Source organism: Furipterus horrens, unplaced genomic scaffold, assembly GCF_987537825.1.
Source record: "Furipterus horrens unplaced genomic scaffold, mFurHor1.1.pri manual_scaffold_2, whole genome shotgun sequence".
Classification (NCBI taxonomy): Eukaryota; Metazoa; Chordata; class Mammalia; order Chiroptera; family Furipteridae; genus Furipterus; species Furipterus horrens.
In genome coordinates this window covers 114,752,962-114,772,356 of record NW_028327172.1, presented here as the reverse complement: position 1 = coordinate 114,772,356, position 19,395 = coordinate 114,752,962, and the positions used below count along the sequence as shown (strand labels likewise).

General features: G+C 38.3%; 1 protein-coding gene across 1 annotated transcript; it reads left to right on the top strand.

Annotated features, from left to right (window-relative positions):
- The first annotated feature begins 126 nt into the window (after positions 1 to 126).
- Positions 127 to 10,003, top strand: PTCHD3 (patched domain containing 3). The gene is made up of 4 exons (XM_090267356.1): positions 127 to 1,194; positions 2,623 to 2,744; positions 4,911 to 5,056; positions 8,499 to 10,003. The coding sequence occupies exons 1-4, from the start codon at positions 127 to 129 to the stop codon at positions 10,001 to 10,003; spliced, it is 2,841 nt and encodes a 946-aa protein (XP_090123482.1).
- The last annotated feature ends 9,392 nt before the right edge of the window (positions 10,004 to 19,395 follow it).

Below are 19,395 nucleotides of genomic sequence, written 5' to 3'. Positions count from 1 at the left end.
CCAGCATTCCAGGCGGGGAATAGCCGCTGCTCAGGAAAGAGTCGGCTGAGGTGGAGACAGGCTATCTGCGGCAGCTGGTTCCCAGTCTGCTGCGGTGTTTGAGAACGGGGCCTTTCCTTCCGGGGAATGAGTCTCAGTCCCTCTGAGATGGCCCCAGAGGCGGAGCCCAGCGCCACGGCAAAGGAAGCACCCGAGTCTGGGCCAGAGCTGTGGAAGCCAGCGGGGCCTGGGCCAGACTGGGATCTGGGGGTGCCGCCCCAGGCCTCGAGGGAGAAGCTGGAGCTGCTCTTGGTGTCCAGTCAGGAACAGGAATCCGAGCCGACCGGGACTTCAGGGCAGCGTGAGGAGCCAGTAGGGGCAGAGCAGGAGTCACTTAATTCCCGGGTGTCCTTGAAGCGTCTTTCCTCTCTGCCTGGGTCCTTAGTTGAAGTGTCTCATAAGCGCCGCTGCCACACCAACTGCCTGGAGGCTCCGCTCTCCAGGGCCTTCCGGTGGCTGGGATGGAAGGTGGGCATGCACCCGTGGGTCTTCCTGCTGGTGCCCATACTGCTGACGGCCGCTCTGGGCACTGGCTTCACTTACCTGCCCAAGGATGAAGAAGAGAATCTCGAGGAGCAGTACACCCCGATCAGGAGCCCCGCCAAGGCTGAACGACGCTTTGTGCAAGGACATTTCACCACTGACGACTCTGATCACTTCTCCATCTACAGGAAAAGCACCGAGATCAATTTCGCTTCTATTCTACTGGTCTCCAACACTGCCTCCCTGCTGGAACAAGAAATCTTATCAGAAATTAGCAAATTGGACCATGTGGTGCAGGATCTGTATGTGCCGCAGGAAAACGGAAACCGGATTCTGTACAGCCAGGTCTGTGCTAAGACCCAGGGCTTCTGCGTGCCTTCAAACCCACTCCTGGCTGCCTGGCAGATGAACAAGAAACTTGACCTGAGAAAAATCACCTTCCCCATTTACAACCCAAATGGTCAGCCCATGAGCCTGGCCAGCACCCTTGGAGGAATCGTCCTAGGCGAGAGGTTGGGAACCAACCAGTTACTCTTGCACGCCAAAGCCATGCGGCTGCAATATTACCTGAAGACTAGAGGAGAAGATAATGAGCAGAGCAAGATGTGGCTGATCCATTTCCTGAACCAAATAAAAAATATTGAAAAGAGTCTGACCTTGAAGACGATCCAGGTAGGTGGCAGCTGGGGTTGATAGGAAGGCCAGGAGGAGGTGGGAGGGATAAGAAGACTCATTCTGAGGATCATGGATAGCAGTAATACTCCCTGAGTATTTATTCTGTGGAGTCCTTGCATTGAAGCTGGGTGTGCACTACTGTTTTTTTTTTTTTTTTTTTTTTTTTTGTACTTAATCTAACCGTCTTAAACTTAACACTGGAGGATACCAAAAAATACTTAGATCCTTGGTAATATTCTGGTGAAAAACACAAATCCTACACCCTTAAAGGTAGGTTTGTTCAGTACAGACACTAAGCTTTAGTTTCAGGGATTGGTTTTCCAGCGAAATTACTTGGATATTCTTACTTTTGGTTAAAATTCTTTGGTGTTATTGAAAAAGATAACTAGCTACCAGTTTACAAGTAAATTATAGCATAGTGCCAGCCACATGTTACCTGTTCCCTGTTGTTGGGCCAGCAACCTACTAATACTTCTGAATAGACTGGTGAAAGTGAGACATCTCTCGTTGGCAGCCGTCCGTCTCGAGAGACGATGGTGTAGCTTCTTAAGAGTCTATCTGCACCGCCGAGAATGGTTGTGCAGTCCAACTCGGGAGTGACACGGTATCTGTCTCCTCCCGTGTTGAATCGACATCTTGTGATGACGCTGGAGTGTCCTCTCCAGTGAAGCTGAAGCTACAGAGCCTGGGCAGGGTGATATGGAGGGTCTGCTGTTGCCCATGCAGCAGACCCCCCCTCTCTTCGCAGCTGAAGGGTCCAAGGGAAAGACGGAGTCAATACAGCTTGGCTTCAGGTGCGCCGCAGGAGTTGCCGGTGTTGACTACAACGTCGAACCGCCTTAGGGACTCCGGCTCCGGATTTTCTGTCGGGGTTTACTCCCTTAGCCTTTCCCCTGAAGAGGTATGCCGCAAGGCAGCGGAGGTTTTTTTTTTGGAGTCAGAGTTTTCCTTCTCTGATGTGCCCTGACTGGAGGATTGAACCAGCGACACTTAGCTCGCAGGCCGACGCTCAATCCACTGAGCCAAACCAGCCAGGGCTCAAAAGTGAGACAACCACTGGAAAAAAGCCTATGAATACCAGGCCTTTATGAAATGATATTTATGCAAAGAAAATAGTAAAAGATAGTAACCTAATAAAAATTTAGAAGAAGCCACAATTTCTTTATTAATGATTTCACAGTTTTATATAAAATTAAATTTTGTATATTCAGAAGTTTTAAACTTTTGATTTTTGTAAGAAACTTTGGAAAGCATGCCAAAGATTTGTGAGAAGAAGCAACTCTATATTCTTTATTCCAAGAACATGTTCATGTATTTTGGTCTTTTGGACATGTTATTTTCATCAATAAGCTACAGTGTTTCAGTAGTGTTTATAACACAAATATTGTTATTAAAGTTATTTATCTGAGTCTATTTTTGTGGCAGGTGGTCTACTTTACATCACTTTCTAGACAACTGGAATTTGAGGCAACTTCTACAACAGTGATCCCTTTGTTTTATGTGGCATACCTTCTAATCATATTATTTTCAATCTCATCATGCTACAGGTAAAACACTTCCATTTTTTTAAACTCTGAAAAATATTTTATTGTGGTAAAATATATATAACATGAAATGTCATTTAAAACATTTTAAGTATATGATTCTGTAATGTGAATGACATTCATACTGTTGTGCAATCATCACAACTGTTTCCAAATATTTTTCATCACCACACACAAATACTGTAACCATTAAGCGGTAACATCCATTGCCTCCTACCAGCCTTGGTAAACATTTAATCTACTTTCTGTCTCTACTAATTTGCCTATTTTAGAGATTTCATGTAAGTAGAATCATATAATATTTGTCCTTTTGTGACTGACTTAACACATCTTTAAGGTTCACCCGTGTCATAGCATGTATCAGGATTTCATTCCTTTTTATGGCTGAATAATATTCCATTGTATGTTACACCCCATTTTATCCACTTATTTATTGATAGGCACTTGGACTGTTTCTACATTTTGACTATTGTGAATAATGTTGCAATGAACATTAGTGTACAAAATATCTGTACACTGAGCCCCTGTTTTCAATTCTTTTTCCATATATATCTAGAAGTGGGACTGGTGGGTTGTATAATATTTCTGTGTTAGGTTGTGGTAGAACTGCCCAACTATTTTCCACAGAGACTTCACCATTTTGTATCCCACCAGCAATGTCTCCACTTCCTCACCAACCCTTGTTTTTTTCTGTTTTATTGATTATAGTCATTCAGGTAGGTGCAAAGTGGTATCTTACTGTGGTTTTGATTCACATATCCCTAATTACAAATGATAAGTAACTTTTGATACATTTATTGACCATTTTTGTATATAGTTAAAAAATATTAAGTTCTTTGCCCATTTTTGATTGGGTTGTTTGTCCTGTTCTTATGTCCTGTTCCTGTTGTTGATGAATACTTCATATATTTTAGATATTAATCCCTTAGCAGATAGATATATAATTTGCAAATACTTTCCCACTCTGTGGGTTGTCTCTTCACTTTCTTGATAATGCCCACTAATGCATAAAAGTTTTATTTTGATGAAATTCAATTTATGTTTTCTTTTGCCAATTGTGCTTTTGGTACTATATCTAAGAATCCACTGACAAGTCCAAAGTAATGCACATTTACCCTGTGTTTTCTTCTAAGAGTTTATGGTTTTGGCTCTTATATTTAGGTTGTTGGTTTATTTTTAATTATTTTTGTATATTTTATGTAGTAGTGGTCCAGCTTCATTCTTGTATTGTACATGTGTAATCAGTGGCTTCATTTCCATAGCTGACTTTCCTAATCTTCAATCCAAACATAGTTTCTCTCTTCTACTTAAGATATCTAGAAGTAGGTATCATTTATTTGTTTTAAAGAAGTTAACAAGTAAAATATAAGACCAGAGGTTGTTGTCAGTATATTAAAATACTATTGTGGTTGTTGGAGGTGTAAAGTATTGAATCCATATTTTAAAATGCTGTGTATATATTCCCGTTTATGTGTGTCCAGTGAAAACAGGCATAGGTTTTTATTCAAAATGGACTAGAGCTCACATTTCCTTTTGCATTTAGTAGCAACTTTTCTAGAGCCCACTTCACCAGTAGAGGAGAATCCTAAACATGTTTTAGAAGGAGACTTTTATATATTTTTGTTAATCACAACACATATTGACCTAGCTTTGAAATACGGGAGCTATTTAGGATTGCACTTTCTGCTAGTTGGGAGTTAGGGGTTCAGAGTCAGTACCTATATACAGGTACTTTCTCTGCTGCACTTCTGTTGTATTCCATTCACCTCTCTTTGACGATAGGAGTGAAATTAACCATGTACAGTACTTTGGTGTAACTTTCCCACTTTCTTCTTCTGAAATGTCAGCCAGTGGATTAGTACTTCGCTAGCTATATACAAATTACCCAGGGAAGTTTGGTAAAAGTACAGATTCCCAACTTTTCTGTTTCCTGTCTCTCGCTCTCTCTCTCTTTCTCTCTACCTCTCCCTCTCCTTCCCTCTTTTTTTTTTTTTTTTTTGGCTTGCATAGTTATGCCTGGGAATTAAAGCTCTCCAGCAGACAGATATGGTGATTATTGTACAAGAGGTTTCTGAATACATGTCTAAGTCAAGAATGTTATGCATTGATGAAATTTCAGTATGGAAGCTACCACCACAAATTCCATGATTTTTCCCTCCAAACTTACAGGTGTGACTGTGTACGAAACAAAATGTGCGTTGCAACCTTTGGAGTGATTTGTGTTGCCTTGGCAGTGGTGAGCGGCTTTGGCTTCATGTTGTACACTGGGGTGCCATTTGTGACCATAGTTAAAAATTCACCATTTCTTATTCTAGGTGAGTAAAACAAAATGTGAGGCTACACACTGTGTACCTGGGGGTGTAAGATAAATAAGGGAAGGGACTTGTATTACATTAAGCAAGTTAATTATGTTTAGGTGGCTCTACAGATCCCAAATGAGGTGTCAGGAAAAAGAAAATCAAATTGAGCCCTGGCCAGTATAACCAGGTTAGTTGGAGTGATGCCCCATGTACCAAAAGGTCATTGTGTAACAGACCCCTGGGCTGCTCCAATTGAAACAGAACCCATGGGCTGTTTAGTTAGGGGCCCGATTGCCTGCCGCCAGAATTATAACTCTCAATACCAGAGTTTGGTGAAAATAAAAAGAAATTATTTGTACATAGTTCTGCCTCTCACTCCCAGACCTGGCCAGTCTTAGGAAAGTCAGAAACACCGTTTCCCTACTTCCTAGGCACAGTTCAGCTTTACCAGTAGCTGCCAATCACTCAATTCTGATTGGGGAGGTCCTTTCTTTGCTGTGGTGCCCTTCAGCTCTCAATGCAGGACCGCCTGGATTCTCAGCCTCCTTGTAAACTGCCTTCTTCCTGCAAACCGCATGGATCTCCTCTCCTTCTCAAAACCACATGGCGAGAACCTCTTCTTAAAGCAGCCTGTAGACCTCCCTTAAAGCAGCCTGGAGACCCCCTTCTCCAAGCCACATGGAGGGAGCACACCAGCTAAAATGTCCGCAGCTGCTTATATATCCCTGACTGCATCCTCTGACGCAGTGGATGTTGCAAAACAGTTCTGACCATTCACAGAACCCCACGCAGGCTCTGTAGGCTCCTTCCGTGCCATCCCACAGTCCAAGACCCCTCCCATCTTCCTGAGCCTTGGAAGTTTCAAAGCGGATCTTTGTGCAACAGTTTCCAGCCACTAGCCTCAGGCATGCAAGCCATCCTGAAAGCTGCTTCCTTTTCCTATCTCCCAGCCGCAAATTCTGGGGTTTGTTTTTTGACTCCCCTGTTTCTGTAACAATTGGTTTGATTCCAGTCAGGGCACATACCTAGGCTGTGGGTTTGGTCCCTGGTCTAAGCATGTATGGGAGGCAACTGATTGATATTGCTCTTGCACATCAATTTATCTCCCCACCCCTCAACCTTCTCCTCTCCTCGCTCTCTAAACTCAATAAATGGATCTTCAGGCAAGGATTAAAAAAACAAAAGAAAATCTAGTACACCAAATGGAAATATAAAGAACATGAACAGGCAGTACACACACACATGCAAGTACACGTGCGCACACACACCCCAAAATCAAAAATACAAGCCACAAAATGTAAGAAAAAAATACTTGCTCTCTCAGTTTATCAAAGGATTCAAATTAAACCAAAAGTGAGGCACCTTGTTTTCTTATTAGGTTAATATTAGCAAAAGTGAAGGTTTGGGGAAAGTTGTGTGCAAATGAACAGTCATACTCTGCTGGGGGAAATTTTCAAATTGGTACACACTTATTTTTAGCACAACTTTGCAACAAATCAGAAGACGTAAAAATTGAAAAGGGAATACCTTTGATCTACCAATACCACTTCTGGAAATTTGTCCTATTAATTGGACAAGTGCTCAAAAAGTGGAAAAAGTATGTTCATTTCAGTGTGATTTAGAATAAAAAAGTATTGAAAACAACCTAATCCCATATCAACATGGGATTGATCAATTCAAATATAGCATATTAAAAATTTGGAATCATTTTCAGTCTTTAAAAAGAAGTAGATATATAATATTAAATGAAAAATGATTATAAAGTAAGATGTTTGAAATGGAGTGGTACAATTATAGCTGTTCATGTGTATAGAGCAAATTCTGGATGGATAAACATCAAAATGTTAGCAGGAATTATCTCTGAAGGGTGGAATTATAGTTGTTTAATTTTTTTCTTTGTATCTTCCTGTAATTTTGGAATTTGTTTTACAACAAGCATAAGAAAACAAGGGTGTTTATATTTTGGAAAGTAACCAACTTTGAAGAATAATACTTGGTTTCTTAGGAAAACAGTAGATCAGTTGTGTATTGGATGTCAACTTATTTATCCTAGCTTTTCAGGGCACACCTTCATACATACTCATATTCAATTGCTCAGTGTTCCCCACAACTGTAAATAACTATAGTTAAAGTGTGTATAACTGATTGAATATAAACCATTTTTGTATAGTTTGTGTATACTTAGGAGTGTGAGTGTGATTGCAGCAACTCAAGAACTATGTGCGGATAATTTCTTAACAATATCCTATAAATAATAAAACCAGTTTTTAAATATCTAATTATCATGAGTTCATTCTTGGTTCTCAGTACTTTTGATTCTTCTCTTTAGTCCAGCTAAGTACAATTGAAATTCTCGGAGCTGGCAGCAGTGATAGCTGATGACAGACTACAAAGACTTCTGTCAATTTAGATCCTTCTACCTTAATTATACTCATAGAACACCTGAATTATAAGCAAAGTAGCAATTTTCTGTACCTTACCATGCAACCCATAGAGATAATCCCCAAAACTTTTAATATCAGCCTTTAAGTTCCAAGTATTGATTGCATCAGCACACAGAAACAGAGGTGTCCATGAGTGAAAGTATAATCAGCTCTAGTAGAAAGCTTGAGGAGGTAAAACATACTTGCAACATGCTCACGCTGTTCTATTTGTAGTCCTCCGTTCCCAATCTTAATGATGATATCAAAGTCTGATTTATTCCAAACCAATCATGAAATGTCATTATGGAAAAGAATTAACTACCTAGTAGGCATTAATACATAAAGAATCCTTGAGACTTACTTTAGTACATGTTTATGATATCATGAATACTTTCAATGACATAAGGCCTTAAACTGGGCAAATGAAGTTTGATAGCATTCCGGATAGCCAAAACAGACCAGCAGGAAAACTAAAATTTGTGTGTGTGTGTGTGTGTGTGTGTGTGTGTGTGTCTGTCTGTCTATAAAGTATGTGGTTCCTCTCAAATTATACCACAATGATAGCTAGATGCTAAATGTGGAACACATAAATCCAGCTTATATTTTAAACAACAGAATGTTGGCTCAGTGTGTTTGTGCATTAATATGAAATGACTTAAGAGAGAAAACGGTCTCTCAAGTAACCTAGTAGAATCAAAGATGCATGCTACTTCTGCTTTGACTAACAACCAACCAGTCAACCAGGTTTCCCGACTCATCATTGAAACACCCTAAATGAAGACTAGGAGTAGAATGTACTGTGCTGTATGCAAAGAATGGAAGTTATGTACAAAGTGTAAAGTTATTACAGAATAAGAAGTGATTAACTCTGTTGTGGATTTAGAGGCAACCAGAAAGAATCAGAAAAAGTAGTATCAAAGCACAGATTGGGCAAGATAAGTAAGACCTTAAGTGATGGACAAAGAAAATTGTTTTAATTGATCTGTTTAATTTTTAATGAGTATTTATAAAGATTCTGTTTCTTTTTTTAACAGGTGTTGGGGTCGATGACATGTTTATCATGATTTCTGCCTGGCAGAAGACCAACCTCATAGATAGCATAAAACAGCGTATGGCCAATGTCTATTCAAAAGTGGCAGTGTCCATTACAATCACCACCATCACCAACATCCTGGCCTTCTATGCAGGGGTTATGACCTCTTTCAGGTCTGTGCAGTACTTTTGCATTTATACAGGAACAACTCTGTTCTTTTGTTATTTTTACAACATTACCTGTTTTGGAGCATTTATGGCCCTGGATGGTAAAAGAGAAGTAGTCTCTCTACGTTGGTTAAAAAAGACAGATATAGCTGAACAAAAATGTTCCTCGTTAAAAAGATGCTGCTGTCTCCCATTTGATTCTCTTCCAGATGAACAGGGAGCTGATATCCATCCAATGAATTTGTTCTTTAAAGACTGTTTTGGACCTATTCTCATAAGCACTAAATCCAAATTTTTTGTAGTGATTCTATACATTTTGTACCTCATAAGCAGCATATATGGGTGTTTCCAAGTGCAGGAAGGTTTAGACCTTCAAAATTTGGCAAGTGACGATTCCTACATTACACCATATTTTAATGCAGAAGAAGAGTATTTTTCAGATTATGGTCCCAGGGTTATGGTTATTGTTACTGAAACTCTTGACTACTGGGATAAATATGCTAGACAAAAATTAGAAAAATGTCTGACAGATTTTGAAAACAATAACTATGTAGATAAAAATCTTACAGAGTTTTGGTTACAAGAATATATGCAATATCTGAAAGATAACAGACAAGATGTAAATGATAAGAGTATTTTTATAAACAGTATTACCAGTTTTGTTATGAATTTTCCACTTTTTATGTATGATATTAACATTTCATCATCACATGAAATCATTTGTTCCCGGGGCTTCATTCAGACCATAGGTATTTCTTCTTCAACCAATAAGAAAAAGATGTTACTCCAGTTACGAGAATTGGCTGACAATTGTGAAATTCCCCTACTGGTGTATAACCAGGCATTCATATATTTTGATCAGTATACTGCAATAATAGAAAACACTATTCAAAATGTCATTGTTGCATCAATAGTTATGTTTGTCATTTCCTTATTGTTAATTCCTCATCCACTGTGTTCCTTGTGGGTAACTTTTGCTATTGCTTCTGTGATTGTAGGAGTAACAGGTTTCATGGCATTCTGGAATGTCAATCTTGATTCCATATCCATGATTAATCTTGTCATTTGCATAGGGTTTTCTTTTGATTTTTCTGCACACATTACTTACGCATTTGTTTCTAGTTCTGAGCCCTCAGTAAACCAAAAAGCAATTGAGGCATTGTATATGCTAGGTTATCCTGTGTTACAAAGTGCAATTTCAACAGTAATAGGTGTGTGTGTTTTAGCTGCAGCTAAAGCATACATCTTCAGGACATTTTTTAAGATTATGTTTCTTGTTATGTTATTTGGTGCTGCTCATGGTCTAATTTTTATTCCAGTATTCTTAACCTTTTTTTGAAGGTTTAACATATTCACTAGAAAATCAAAGGGCAGTTATAGAATTCCTGATTGTCCCAACTCAATCTGATAAAAATGCACTATTAACAATAGTCGTCAATAAACTAAAAACAAGGCATGCTTCCTTGACTTGGAAATCCCATTTAAAATGTTATTGAAAATATCCTGAGAAAAATTAGTCTTACATTAAAATATCTATATTACTCAGCTCATAGCTTACCTTCTGTTAATAACTTAAGAATGCAGAAACCCACATTACAACTCCAGAGCCTCTTTTATATTGACTAACAAAGTTATAAAACAAATATTTTTCTTTACAACCCTTTAATAAATAAAAAATAAAAAATAAATTTTACTAAATTAGGAAGTGTTGTTGTCCTCATTATGGTCTTAATACTCAAGTATAAAGCATAGATTTCTAGTTATTTTTCCTTTTATTTCATCATTAGAAGTTCATGCCTGGAATTCAAGTACAGGTAACCCCCATATAACACAGTTGTTGGGTTCCTAACAAATGCCTTGTTATGTAAATCCATGTTATATGAAACAAAGAATTAGTACAAAAAGGAGGGCTAAGTTCCAAAAATTAAAAACATACTATTATATTTTTATAATTAAGAGAAATACCTTAATTATAGCAATTTTCATCAAAAGTATTACATACTAATATGAAATAAGTAATGTTTCCTTTGTTATCTCTACTAAGCTCCATTAACTGAATGCATTTTCTTTTTGACAAGCTAGCCTCATCCTCTGAACTTTCTTCAGCATTATCTTGATTTCAATGCTCTACTTTTTGCAAAAAATCTGTTACTTTAGCTTGCTTGCTTTTAGCTGAGAGATCTTTATAAATTTCATTGTACGGTGCTAAGCACTTTTGAAATCCTCTCTTAAACTTTGAGCTCCTGTCAGTGCAAGGATCCTCATTTAAGAAATATGACTAACTGTTCGGCTAAGTCTAGGCCTTTCTTTATGCTTTTTAGAATAAACTGTTTAACTTCTTCGTTTTCATCAGTGCTCTCGGCCCCTAAGTTATCTTGGCACATTCCAGATGTCATTTCCACCAAAATTGCTTCATCAGTTTCTCCTATGAGCAATTCTTGGATATCTTCTACAGTCATATCGTGTTAGAGCAAAACCATGTTACAGAATTACCATGTTATATAGTGGGTTTCCCCAATTCTCTAACCGCGTTAGAGTGAAACTGTGTTATAGAAGTGCCATCTTATATGGGGGAACCTGTATTTAATATATTATACCATAAATGGGATATTTTCACTGTACTTCCTATATGTATTACTATGTAAAGGTTCACCTTACTTATTCACCCATTTGGGGCTATTCTATCTGTTTTCTTAATGGTATTGTGATGAACTGACATTTTTAAAGTTTTGAAATCCAGTTTATATTTTTGGTTAGTGCTTTCTGTGTCCTCTCTAAGAAATGTTTGCCTCTTCTAAGACTATAAAAATATTCACCTATGTTTTCTTCTCAAACTAATGTTTTAGGTCTATGATCCATAGACCTGTGTTTGCTGGAAAGTATGGATAGAGGTTCATTTCTTGATTCCATAATAGTTATCCAGTTGTCCTAGCATTGATAGTGAAAGACTATCCTTTCGCTAATTAACTCAGATTAACTAGGAACCTCTGTCAAAGAATCAATTGACAATTTGTGTGGCTTTATTTCTGTTCATTAATCTGTCTACACTAAACCAATACCACACTGCCTTCATTACTGAAGCTTTATATTCTTTAAATTAGATTGTGCAAGTTGTCCAATATTTTTCTTAACTTCCAAATTGTTTGGCTATTCTAGGTTCTTTGCATTTAGATACTAATTTTAGAATCACTTGTCAATTTATCACAAAAAGGCTTTTGGGATTGTGACTGGGAAATGAATCTACAGATCAGTTTGGGGAAAATAGATATCTCAGCAATATGAAATCTTCCAAACTGTAAACATGGCTTCTCTCCATTTATTTGTTTTAATTTCTCTCAAGAATATATCACAGATTTAGGTAGATTTACTTAAAAGTGTCTTTATTTTTATGGAATTTTAAATACTAATTTTAAATTTCCTTTTTTATTATTATATAAAAATACAATTGACTTTGGTATACTTACCTAACAAAGTGTCATCTTTTCAGTTTTATTTTTTCTGTGCTGGTTTTCTTTTTTTTTTTATGGAATTAATGTAAGGGTCACATAAAGGTCATATTTCTTTCTATATAATCTTTAAAATTTTGTTGTAATTTTTGTTATTTTTTATTTTTATTATTATTATTTTTTAAATCTTAAGTATATTTATCTGGGGAAAGATGCAGGCATTTGAATGAATACTCAAAGAAGTACTAAGAAACCCCAGGCATGATACTTACTATGAAGGAAAGATGTGTCAAGATGAGGCCATGAAAGTACAGGAGGTTCCTTCAGGGTAGCTGTCTGCAGGTGTGTTACATCCTCTGAACAATGGCTGACAGGGAGCTGGAATACAACCTGTGCTCTGCTTAGTAGGAAACCTGAATTCAGGTGCAGGACAGCATCTACCCAGACAGGATGACTTCCTCTGATTCTTATAAACATGTTACACATGCAGGACAACTAATTTCCAAGAAGACAATCCTGAACTGGGATCTAAACCCTGAGTAGGAAATAGGTAGGTGAAGAGAGGACAGACTGTGTGAAAATGATCTTGCAAAATATTTGGTCTGGTCCAAAATGTCCATGAAAACATTTGGGTCATGTCAGTCCATCTAGCTAACCCCATGTGGCTGGTAAAAAACAAAAAACAACAAAAAACCTTACATAGCTTGCATATTGGTGATAACTGAAACCATGGACGTAGACAGGAAGCTTAATGAGAGATTACAGAGAATGTAGACTGAGTTTTGGCTGTAAAGTTTAGGATAAAGATAGAGTAGAATCTGACACAGATGAGGGTTACCTTTTTTATAATTACAAAAGACCTATCATGTTTGAAAATCAATGAGAAAGGTGCAGGAAAGATGAATTTATAAATTTTTATATGAAGTCACTGCTAAGATTAATTCATAAATATACAATTATGAACATCAAATAGTTAACATTTCAGTTTTTAAAATTATTTTTCAAACTAAAAACAATAATAGTTTATGTAGTACACGGATATAAAATTAAAATTATGTGTACTTATAAAGATTGTCTTCTAATTCACTTGATAAATTTCACATAATTATTTTCTTAAATTGAAAAATGCTTGATACATATGATTTGCTAAAAATTAGCCATTTCAAGGGGACATTGGAAGCATTTGTTTGAGATAGGTAATTTAAAATTGTATTCAGTCTTCCTATAATGTTTATAGAAGCAGCTAGAGGAAAAAAGCAGAGACAGTGCATATGTGATAGGGGGGAAGGGGGTATTTTGCTTTATCTGGAGAAAACTGGCAAATTCTATAGACATTGTTCAGAAATTCATGTGTAAATACCATTGTCTTAATACACGAAGTCATTTCAGACACAGTCATTTGGATATATTTATGGCCTAGTCTGACAGTTTTATTCTTTTTTTTTAAGGATATTTTATTGATTATGTTGTTACAGTGGTCCCAATTATTTTCCCTTTGCTCCCCTCTGCCCAGTATCCCACTTCTCTCCAGCAATCCTACCCCCTAGTTCATGTCCATGGGTTGTGCATATAAGTTCTGTGGCTTCACCCTTTCCTATGTTATTTTTAACTTCCCCCTCTGTATTTTGTACCAACCAATTATGCTTCTTAATCCTTGCACCATTTCCCTATTTCTCCCCCTTCTCTCTCCCAGATGATAATCCTCCAAATGATCCTCATACTTATGATTCTGTTCCTATTCTGGTTTGCTTAGTTGGATTCTGTTTTTATTTTTTAGATTCAGTTGTTAATAGTTGTGAGTTTGTTGTCATTTTATTGTTCATAATTTTGATCTTTCTCTTAAGTAAGTCCCTGTGCCATTTCATATAATAAAGGCTGGGTGGTGATTAACTCCTTTCGCTTTACCTTGTCTGAGAAGCACTTTATCTGCCCTTCCATTCTAAATGATAGCTTTGCTGGATAGAGTAATCTTTGTTGTAACTCCTTGCTTTTCATCACTTTGAATACTTCTTGCCAGTCTCTTCTTGCCTGCAAAGCTTCTTTTGAGAAATCAGTTGATAGTCTTATAGGCACCCCTTTGTAGGTAACTCTCTTCTTTTCTCTTGGTACTTTTAAAGTTCTCTCTTTTTCTTTAACCTTTGTTTGGCCTTTTAATTATGATATGTCTTGGTGTGGTCCTCTTTGCATCCATCTTGTTTGGAATTCTGGAGGCAGAGGTTGGTGGTCAGAGGTCACAGCCAGTCCTTGCAACTGACTGGCCTGGGTAAATCCCTCCAGTGGCCTGCCAACAGCAACCAAGGCTCAACTACAAGAAGAGGGTGTACGCAGCCTACATGAAGAGCACACCTCAAGTACCTAGCTTGGATGATAGGAGAGGTTGTGCCACTGGACCGTACAGGACACCTACTACATTAGCAACTTACCATCTCGATCATTTTAAAACAGTTATGAACACTTTTAATCAACATTACATTTGATAACTTCTTAATGTTGTGGCCGTATGAGGTTGCAGACCCCAAAGTTACTATGTGTGATGTTGGCTAATTTTTTTTAAAACAACATTCTGAGTGTCTGTGGGATGTGAGGAGTAGTGCTTGCCATGTATCTCAAGTGGTATAATCCTCCTTAATCTTTCCTGGTTGACAACCCTGATCCTGAAATGAGTCAACTCCATTTTACCTGAGTGTGACGTTTTAGTCTGTAAAGATTATTGAATACCAACCAGTATGCTACCAGTTCTGACAGTTTTCCTATCAATCTCTTCAGAGAGCTTAGTTTTTCTGAACCCCATTTTATTCTTCAAAAACACTCTTCTCCTCCCCTCCTGCTGCTATAGTTGAACTATCCATGCTCCCATCTAACGTTAATCTCCTCCGCTTTGCACCAGGTCCCATCCCCTCTCATGACTCAGAGATGCAACTGTAGCAATTCTTGATTCTCTGTCTCACATTATCAGTTTTTTCTTTATACTGGATCATTCCCACCAACATCCAAGTATACTGTACTTTCCCTCTTAATAAAAAAGCCTCTTATTCCATTTCCCCATTCAGCTACCACATGTATTTCTCTGCTTGAATGGAGTTGTCACTCTTCTCTGCCTGCATCTCTGCTATGTCCATGGCTTCCCTTCTTCAAACTCATTCCTGTGAGACCAGACCCCTACCACTCTACTGAACTGCTCTTGTGAAGCAAACCAGTGGCCTCCATGCAGCTTCCTCCTAGACTATGGGGAGGAGCATTTGACAGAGTTAAATCTCTCTCACCTCATTTCTTCCCTAGACTTCTCAGACAGTGGCAGCTCCTTCTCCATCTCTTTCACTGATTGCTTTTTAATTTCATTCACCTCACTCATTAAACTCGGGGTTTCTTTTTTTACTCTTTGAATCCTTTCTGGGTAATCTCATCCAGTCTCATTTATCCGGTTACACTGAAGTCCAGGTTCATGTGTTCAGTTATCTACTCAACATTCAACATCTCTATCTACAAAACTATCTTAATGTGCTGATAACTGAACTCCTGACTTTCCCACTGACTCATGCTCTACCTTCCATCATTTTCATTTTACTAAGTGGCAATGCTAACCACCTAATTGCTCAAGTCAAATACCTTGAAGTCAGCCTTGAACTGTGCTCTTTCTCTCACATCCCATCCACACCTTATCCATAAACAAATCATGCTAATTAAACTCAAAATAAGACCAGAATCTGACCACTTTCACCTCCTTCAAAACATCGACTCTGATCCAAGTGCCCACTGACATTATTGCAATAGCTTCCTAGCTTGCCTCCCCATGTTCATTCTCAACCTCCTGTATTCTACCTAGAACCCAGCAGCCAAAGTGGCCCTTTAGAGACAGAACTCAGATTGTGTAACTCCTTTGCCCACAATGATGTTCCAACTCACTCAGGCTAAAATCCAAATCTTCACAATAACCTAAAAAACTCTAATCATGAAAGTGCTAATTGCTTTGACCTCATCTCCTACTCCTTCACCCCTCACTCCCTCTACTCTAACCACCATGGCCTCCTTGCTTTCCTTTGAATACGTTAGACACACTTGTACCTGCTTTCTTCAGTGTTTGCTCAAGTGTCACCTTCTCTCTAAGTCATTCCCTGACTATCCTAATACATCACAAGCCCTTCACTCCAAATCCAGCACTCCCTGTTCCATTGTACTGCTTAGTTTTCTCCACTATACTTACCTGCTTCTGACATACCATTTAATTAACTATATTTTTTCTTTATCGATAGCCTCTTTCAACAGGAATAGTAGCTCCATGAAAGCAGAGGATTTTGTCTGTTTTGTTCACTGTGTATCCTATGGGTTCTTATAAATATTTGTTGATTAAATGAGTTAATTTACTACTGAAAAGTCTAACATCTAGCCCCACCCAACTAACAGCATGACCACCCAACTTTGCTAATGTTCAGTACACCAGATAGAGTTAATGCTGGAATTTGTGCTACCTTGAGCGGCAGGAGAGGGGAAGGGAAATTTGAATAGAAAGGGATTGTTTTCCAGGCCCTTCTTTTTAAAACTAAACTAAATTTTAAATTCCAATTAATAAAATAATAATTTGATTTATACAAATGAGAGCTAGAGAGATCTTTCATAATCAGATATTCCAACTCCCACATATTGCAGGTAACTGAAAAAAAAAAAAAAGGCCCTGGCTGGAGTGGCTCAGCGGATTGAGCACCAGCCTGCAAACCAAAGGGTTGCAGGTTTGATTCCCCGTCAGGGCACATGCCTGGGTTGTGAGCCAGATCCCCAGTTGGGGGTGCATGAGAGGCAACCACACATTGACGTTTCCATCCCTTTCTCCTTCCCTTCCTCTCTCTCTAAAAATAAATAAATAAATAAATTTTAAAAAGGTTCAAAGACTCATTCCAAGTATTCAGTAGTGCAAAGGACCAGAACCACTTCTTTGTGGTTCTCTGTGCCTTGGAACATCTGCCCCTTCTCCACCAGAATGGTTTCCTGTATCTCTATCATTGAAGCTTCCTTTCTTGGATACCAGGTTGACCCCTAATTCTTCTGTCAACAAACAGTTCTGAGGTGCAGACACATATCACTCATTAGATAACCAAAATTGTTTTAACATTTTAGTATGACAAGAGCTGTTAACTTTTTACATTAGTGTGAAAGCTAACACCATGATGAAAGCTGGAGAAATCAGGGTAAGAGATTTAACCTACAAATCACATGCAGACCTGAGAAGCCAGGCTTATTGTCTAGTCAGAAACACATGGAGACTCTAGACCAAGACTGGTATATCTCAAAGTACAACTTCAGGTCTTCTGTTTTCTATAGTCTGTATCAGAGGGAAAATCCAATGCATGCAAAACCATGATTTCAAACTTCCAGCTCTCTATATGATGTACTCACTGAAAAAAATACTCTTTAATTAGTTGTGTAGCTATAAAGTATTTATATATACGTGTGTAATCCACCTTCTGAATAACTTTTTATCATCTGAATTGGTTGCTGTAGTTCCAAGAGGAACACAGAATTATGGATATATGAGTACTAAGAATGCATTACAGGATATTTTCTTATGTATGCAAAGAAATGTTTTGTTTCATACCACTTAACAACCTTTTAAAATGCCCTTTAATGGCAAGCTCCTACTCATTCATGCTTGTCTACTTACTAAAAAGGAGGCTAGACCTTTTTTTCTGATTTGTGTGCAGGATCAGCTACATAATTGGTGTGATCCAGTGCAAGAAAATGCCCCTTGTTCAAAATTAGCAAGAATTTCAGGACAGTGATAGCTGGGCATTAAAGCAAAGGTGGGGCCCTGTGTGACTCTACAGATCGCACAACCATGAATCCAGCATGATCCTTGCACATAATCTAGGAATAATTACAGAGAACTCCGCTGTTGATATGATCAACATTTTAATACATCTCATAGGGTAGAAATAATAAAATCAATCGTTATTTCACTAGTGCATTAGTTTTCTTAGGGCTGCCATCACAAATTACCACAAACTGGATGGATTAAAACAACAAAAATTTAGTCTCTCGAGAGGGCTGAATCTGAAATTAAGGAGTCTGTAGGCTCACACTCCCTTCAATGAATCTAAGGGAGAATTCGTCTTGCCTCTTTGAGCTTCAGGTGGCCCCTGACTCACCTTGGCAAGTGGTGGCTTACCTTCATATGGCCTCCTTCCATCTATATTTTTTGGATACCCACTTCCTTTTTAAAAAAAAGACACCAGCCATTAGATATAGGGTTTCTCCTAAATCCCAGATGATTTTATCTCAACATCCTTAGTTTATTTCATCTGCAAAGACCCTGCTTCCAAATAGCAGTATGGGTTTTAGAGGGATAATATTCAAATCCATTGTAACTAGTTACCACAAAATTAGGAAAAGGAAATATATAGACCTTATGAAAATAAGTACTTTTTAAATAAAAACATTTTACATGATGTTTAGTTTTTAAAAGTCTGTAAACTTGTTAAACAGTGTGATTATAACTAATCTGCATTTCTTAATTTACAAGTGAAATTGGCCAGAAAGGATGAGGATAGAAGGGACATAGAAGGGACAGCAACTTAGATAATAAGAAATTTCTAGAATCTCTTCCAGTTTCTAAAACACATTGCAACGTCTTTATTTCACCCTGGCCAGCCACAGAATCAAAGAATCTTATATATTTAACATTAAATAGGGTTTGAGAGATTTCTATTACAACCCCATTTTTCAAACAAAGAAGTGAAAGCCTAGAGTGTTTAATCATCACACACAGGTCACACCAAATGGCAGCACTAGTTTCTTAATGATCTCCTGGCTGCTAACATACATGCTCATTACAGTCCAAGAGTCTGAAGCAAACTGAAAAAATAACGCACCGATTTGAACTAGTTAAGATATCCTTTTTCAGGCAGTGATTTCTCAACAAAACAAGTGAAATCTCACAAACATTAACTCTGGACAGCGACCACAGAGCAGAGAGTGCCCCGCGGCCCCGCCCCCTGTGGCGGCCCCGCTTTCTGTGATGGCCCCGCTTCCTGTGACAGTCCACATTGCCGCCTCACCTAGACTTGCCCACGCCACTCGCCACTCTCGCGGATGCTGAGGATTTTCAGGGTATGTCCTTGTCCGTCCAGACCTTATCATCTCCGAGCCCAGCCGCCCGCGTCTGGCTCAACCCTTCACGGGGAGAGTTGCCCCTGCCTAAATGTACACTGCTCCGCTGCAGCCACCTGCTTTTTAGAGCTGGTATTTAGATTGCTGAAGCCTAGTTCCACTTTGAGCTAATTCTGCGTCTGCGTGG

Coding starts and splice junctions, on each gene's coding strand:
- PTCHD3 (XM_090267356.1), top strand. CDS start 127: ATGAGTCTCAGTCCCTCTGAGATGGCCCCAGAGGCGGAGCCCAGCGCC. Junction 1,195..2,622: donor TGACCTTGAAGACGATCCAG/GTAGGTGGCAGC, acceptor TTTTTGTGGCAG/GTGGTCTACTTTACATCACT. Junction 5,057..8,498: donor TTCACCATTTCTTATTCTAG/GTGAGTAAAACA, acceptor TTTTTTTAACAG/GTGTTGGGGTCGATGACATG.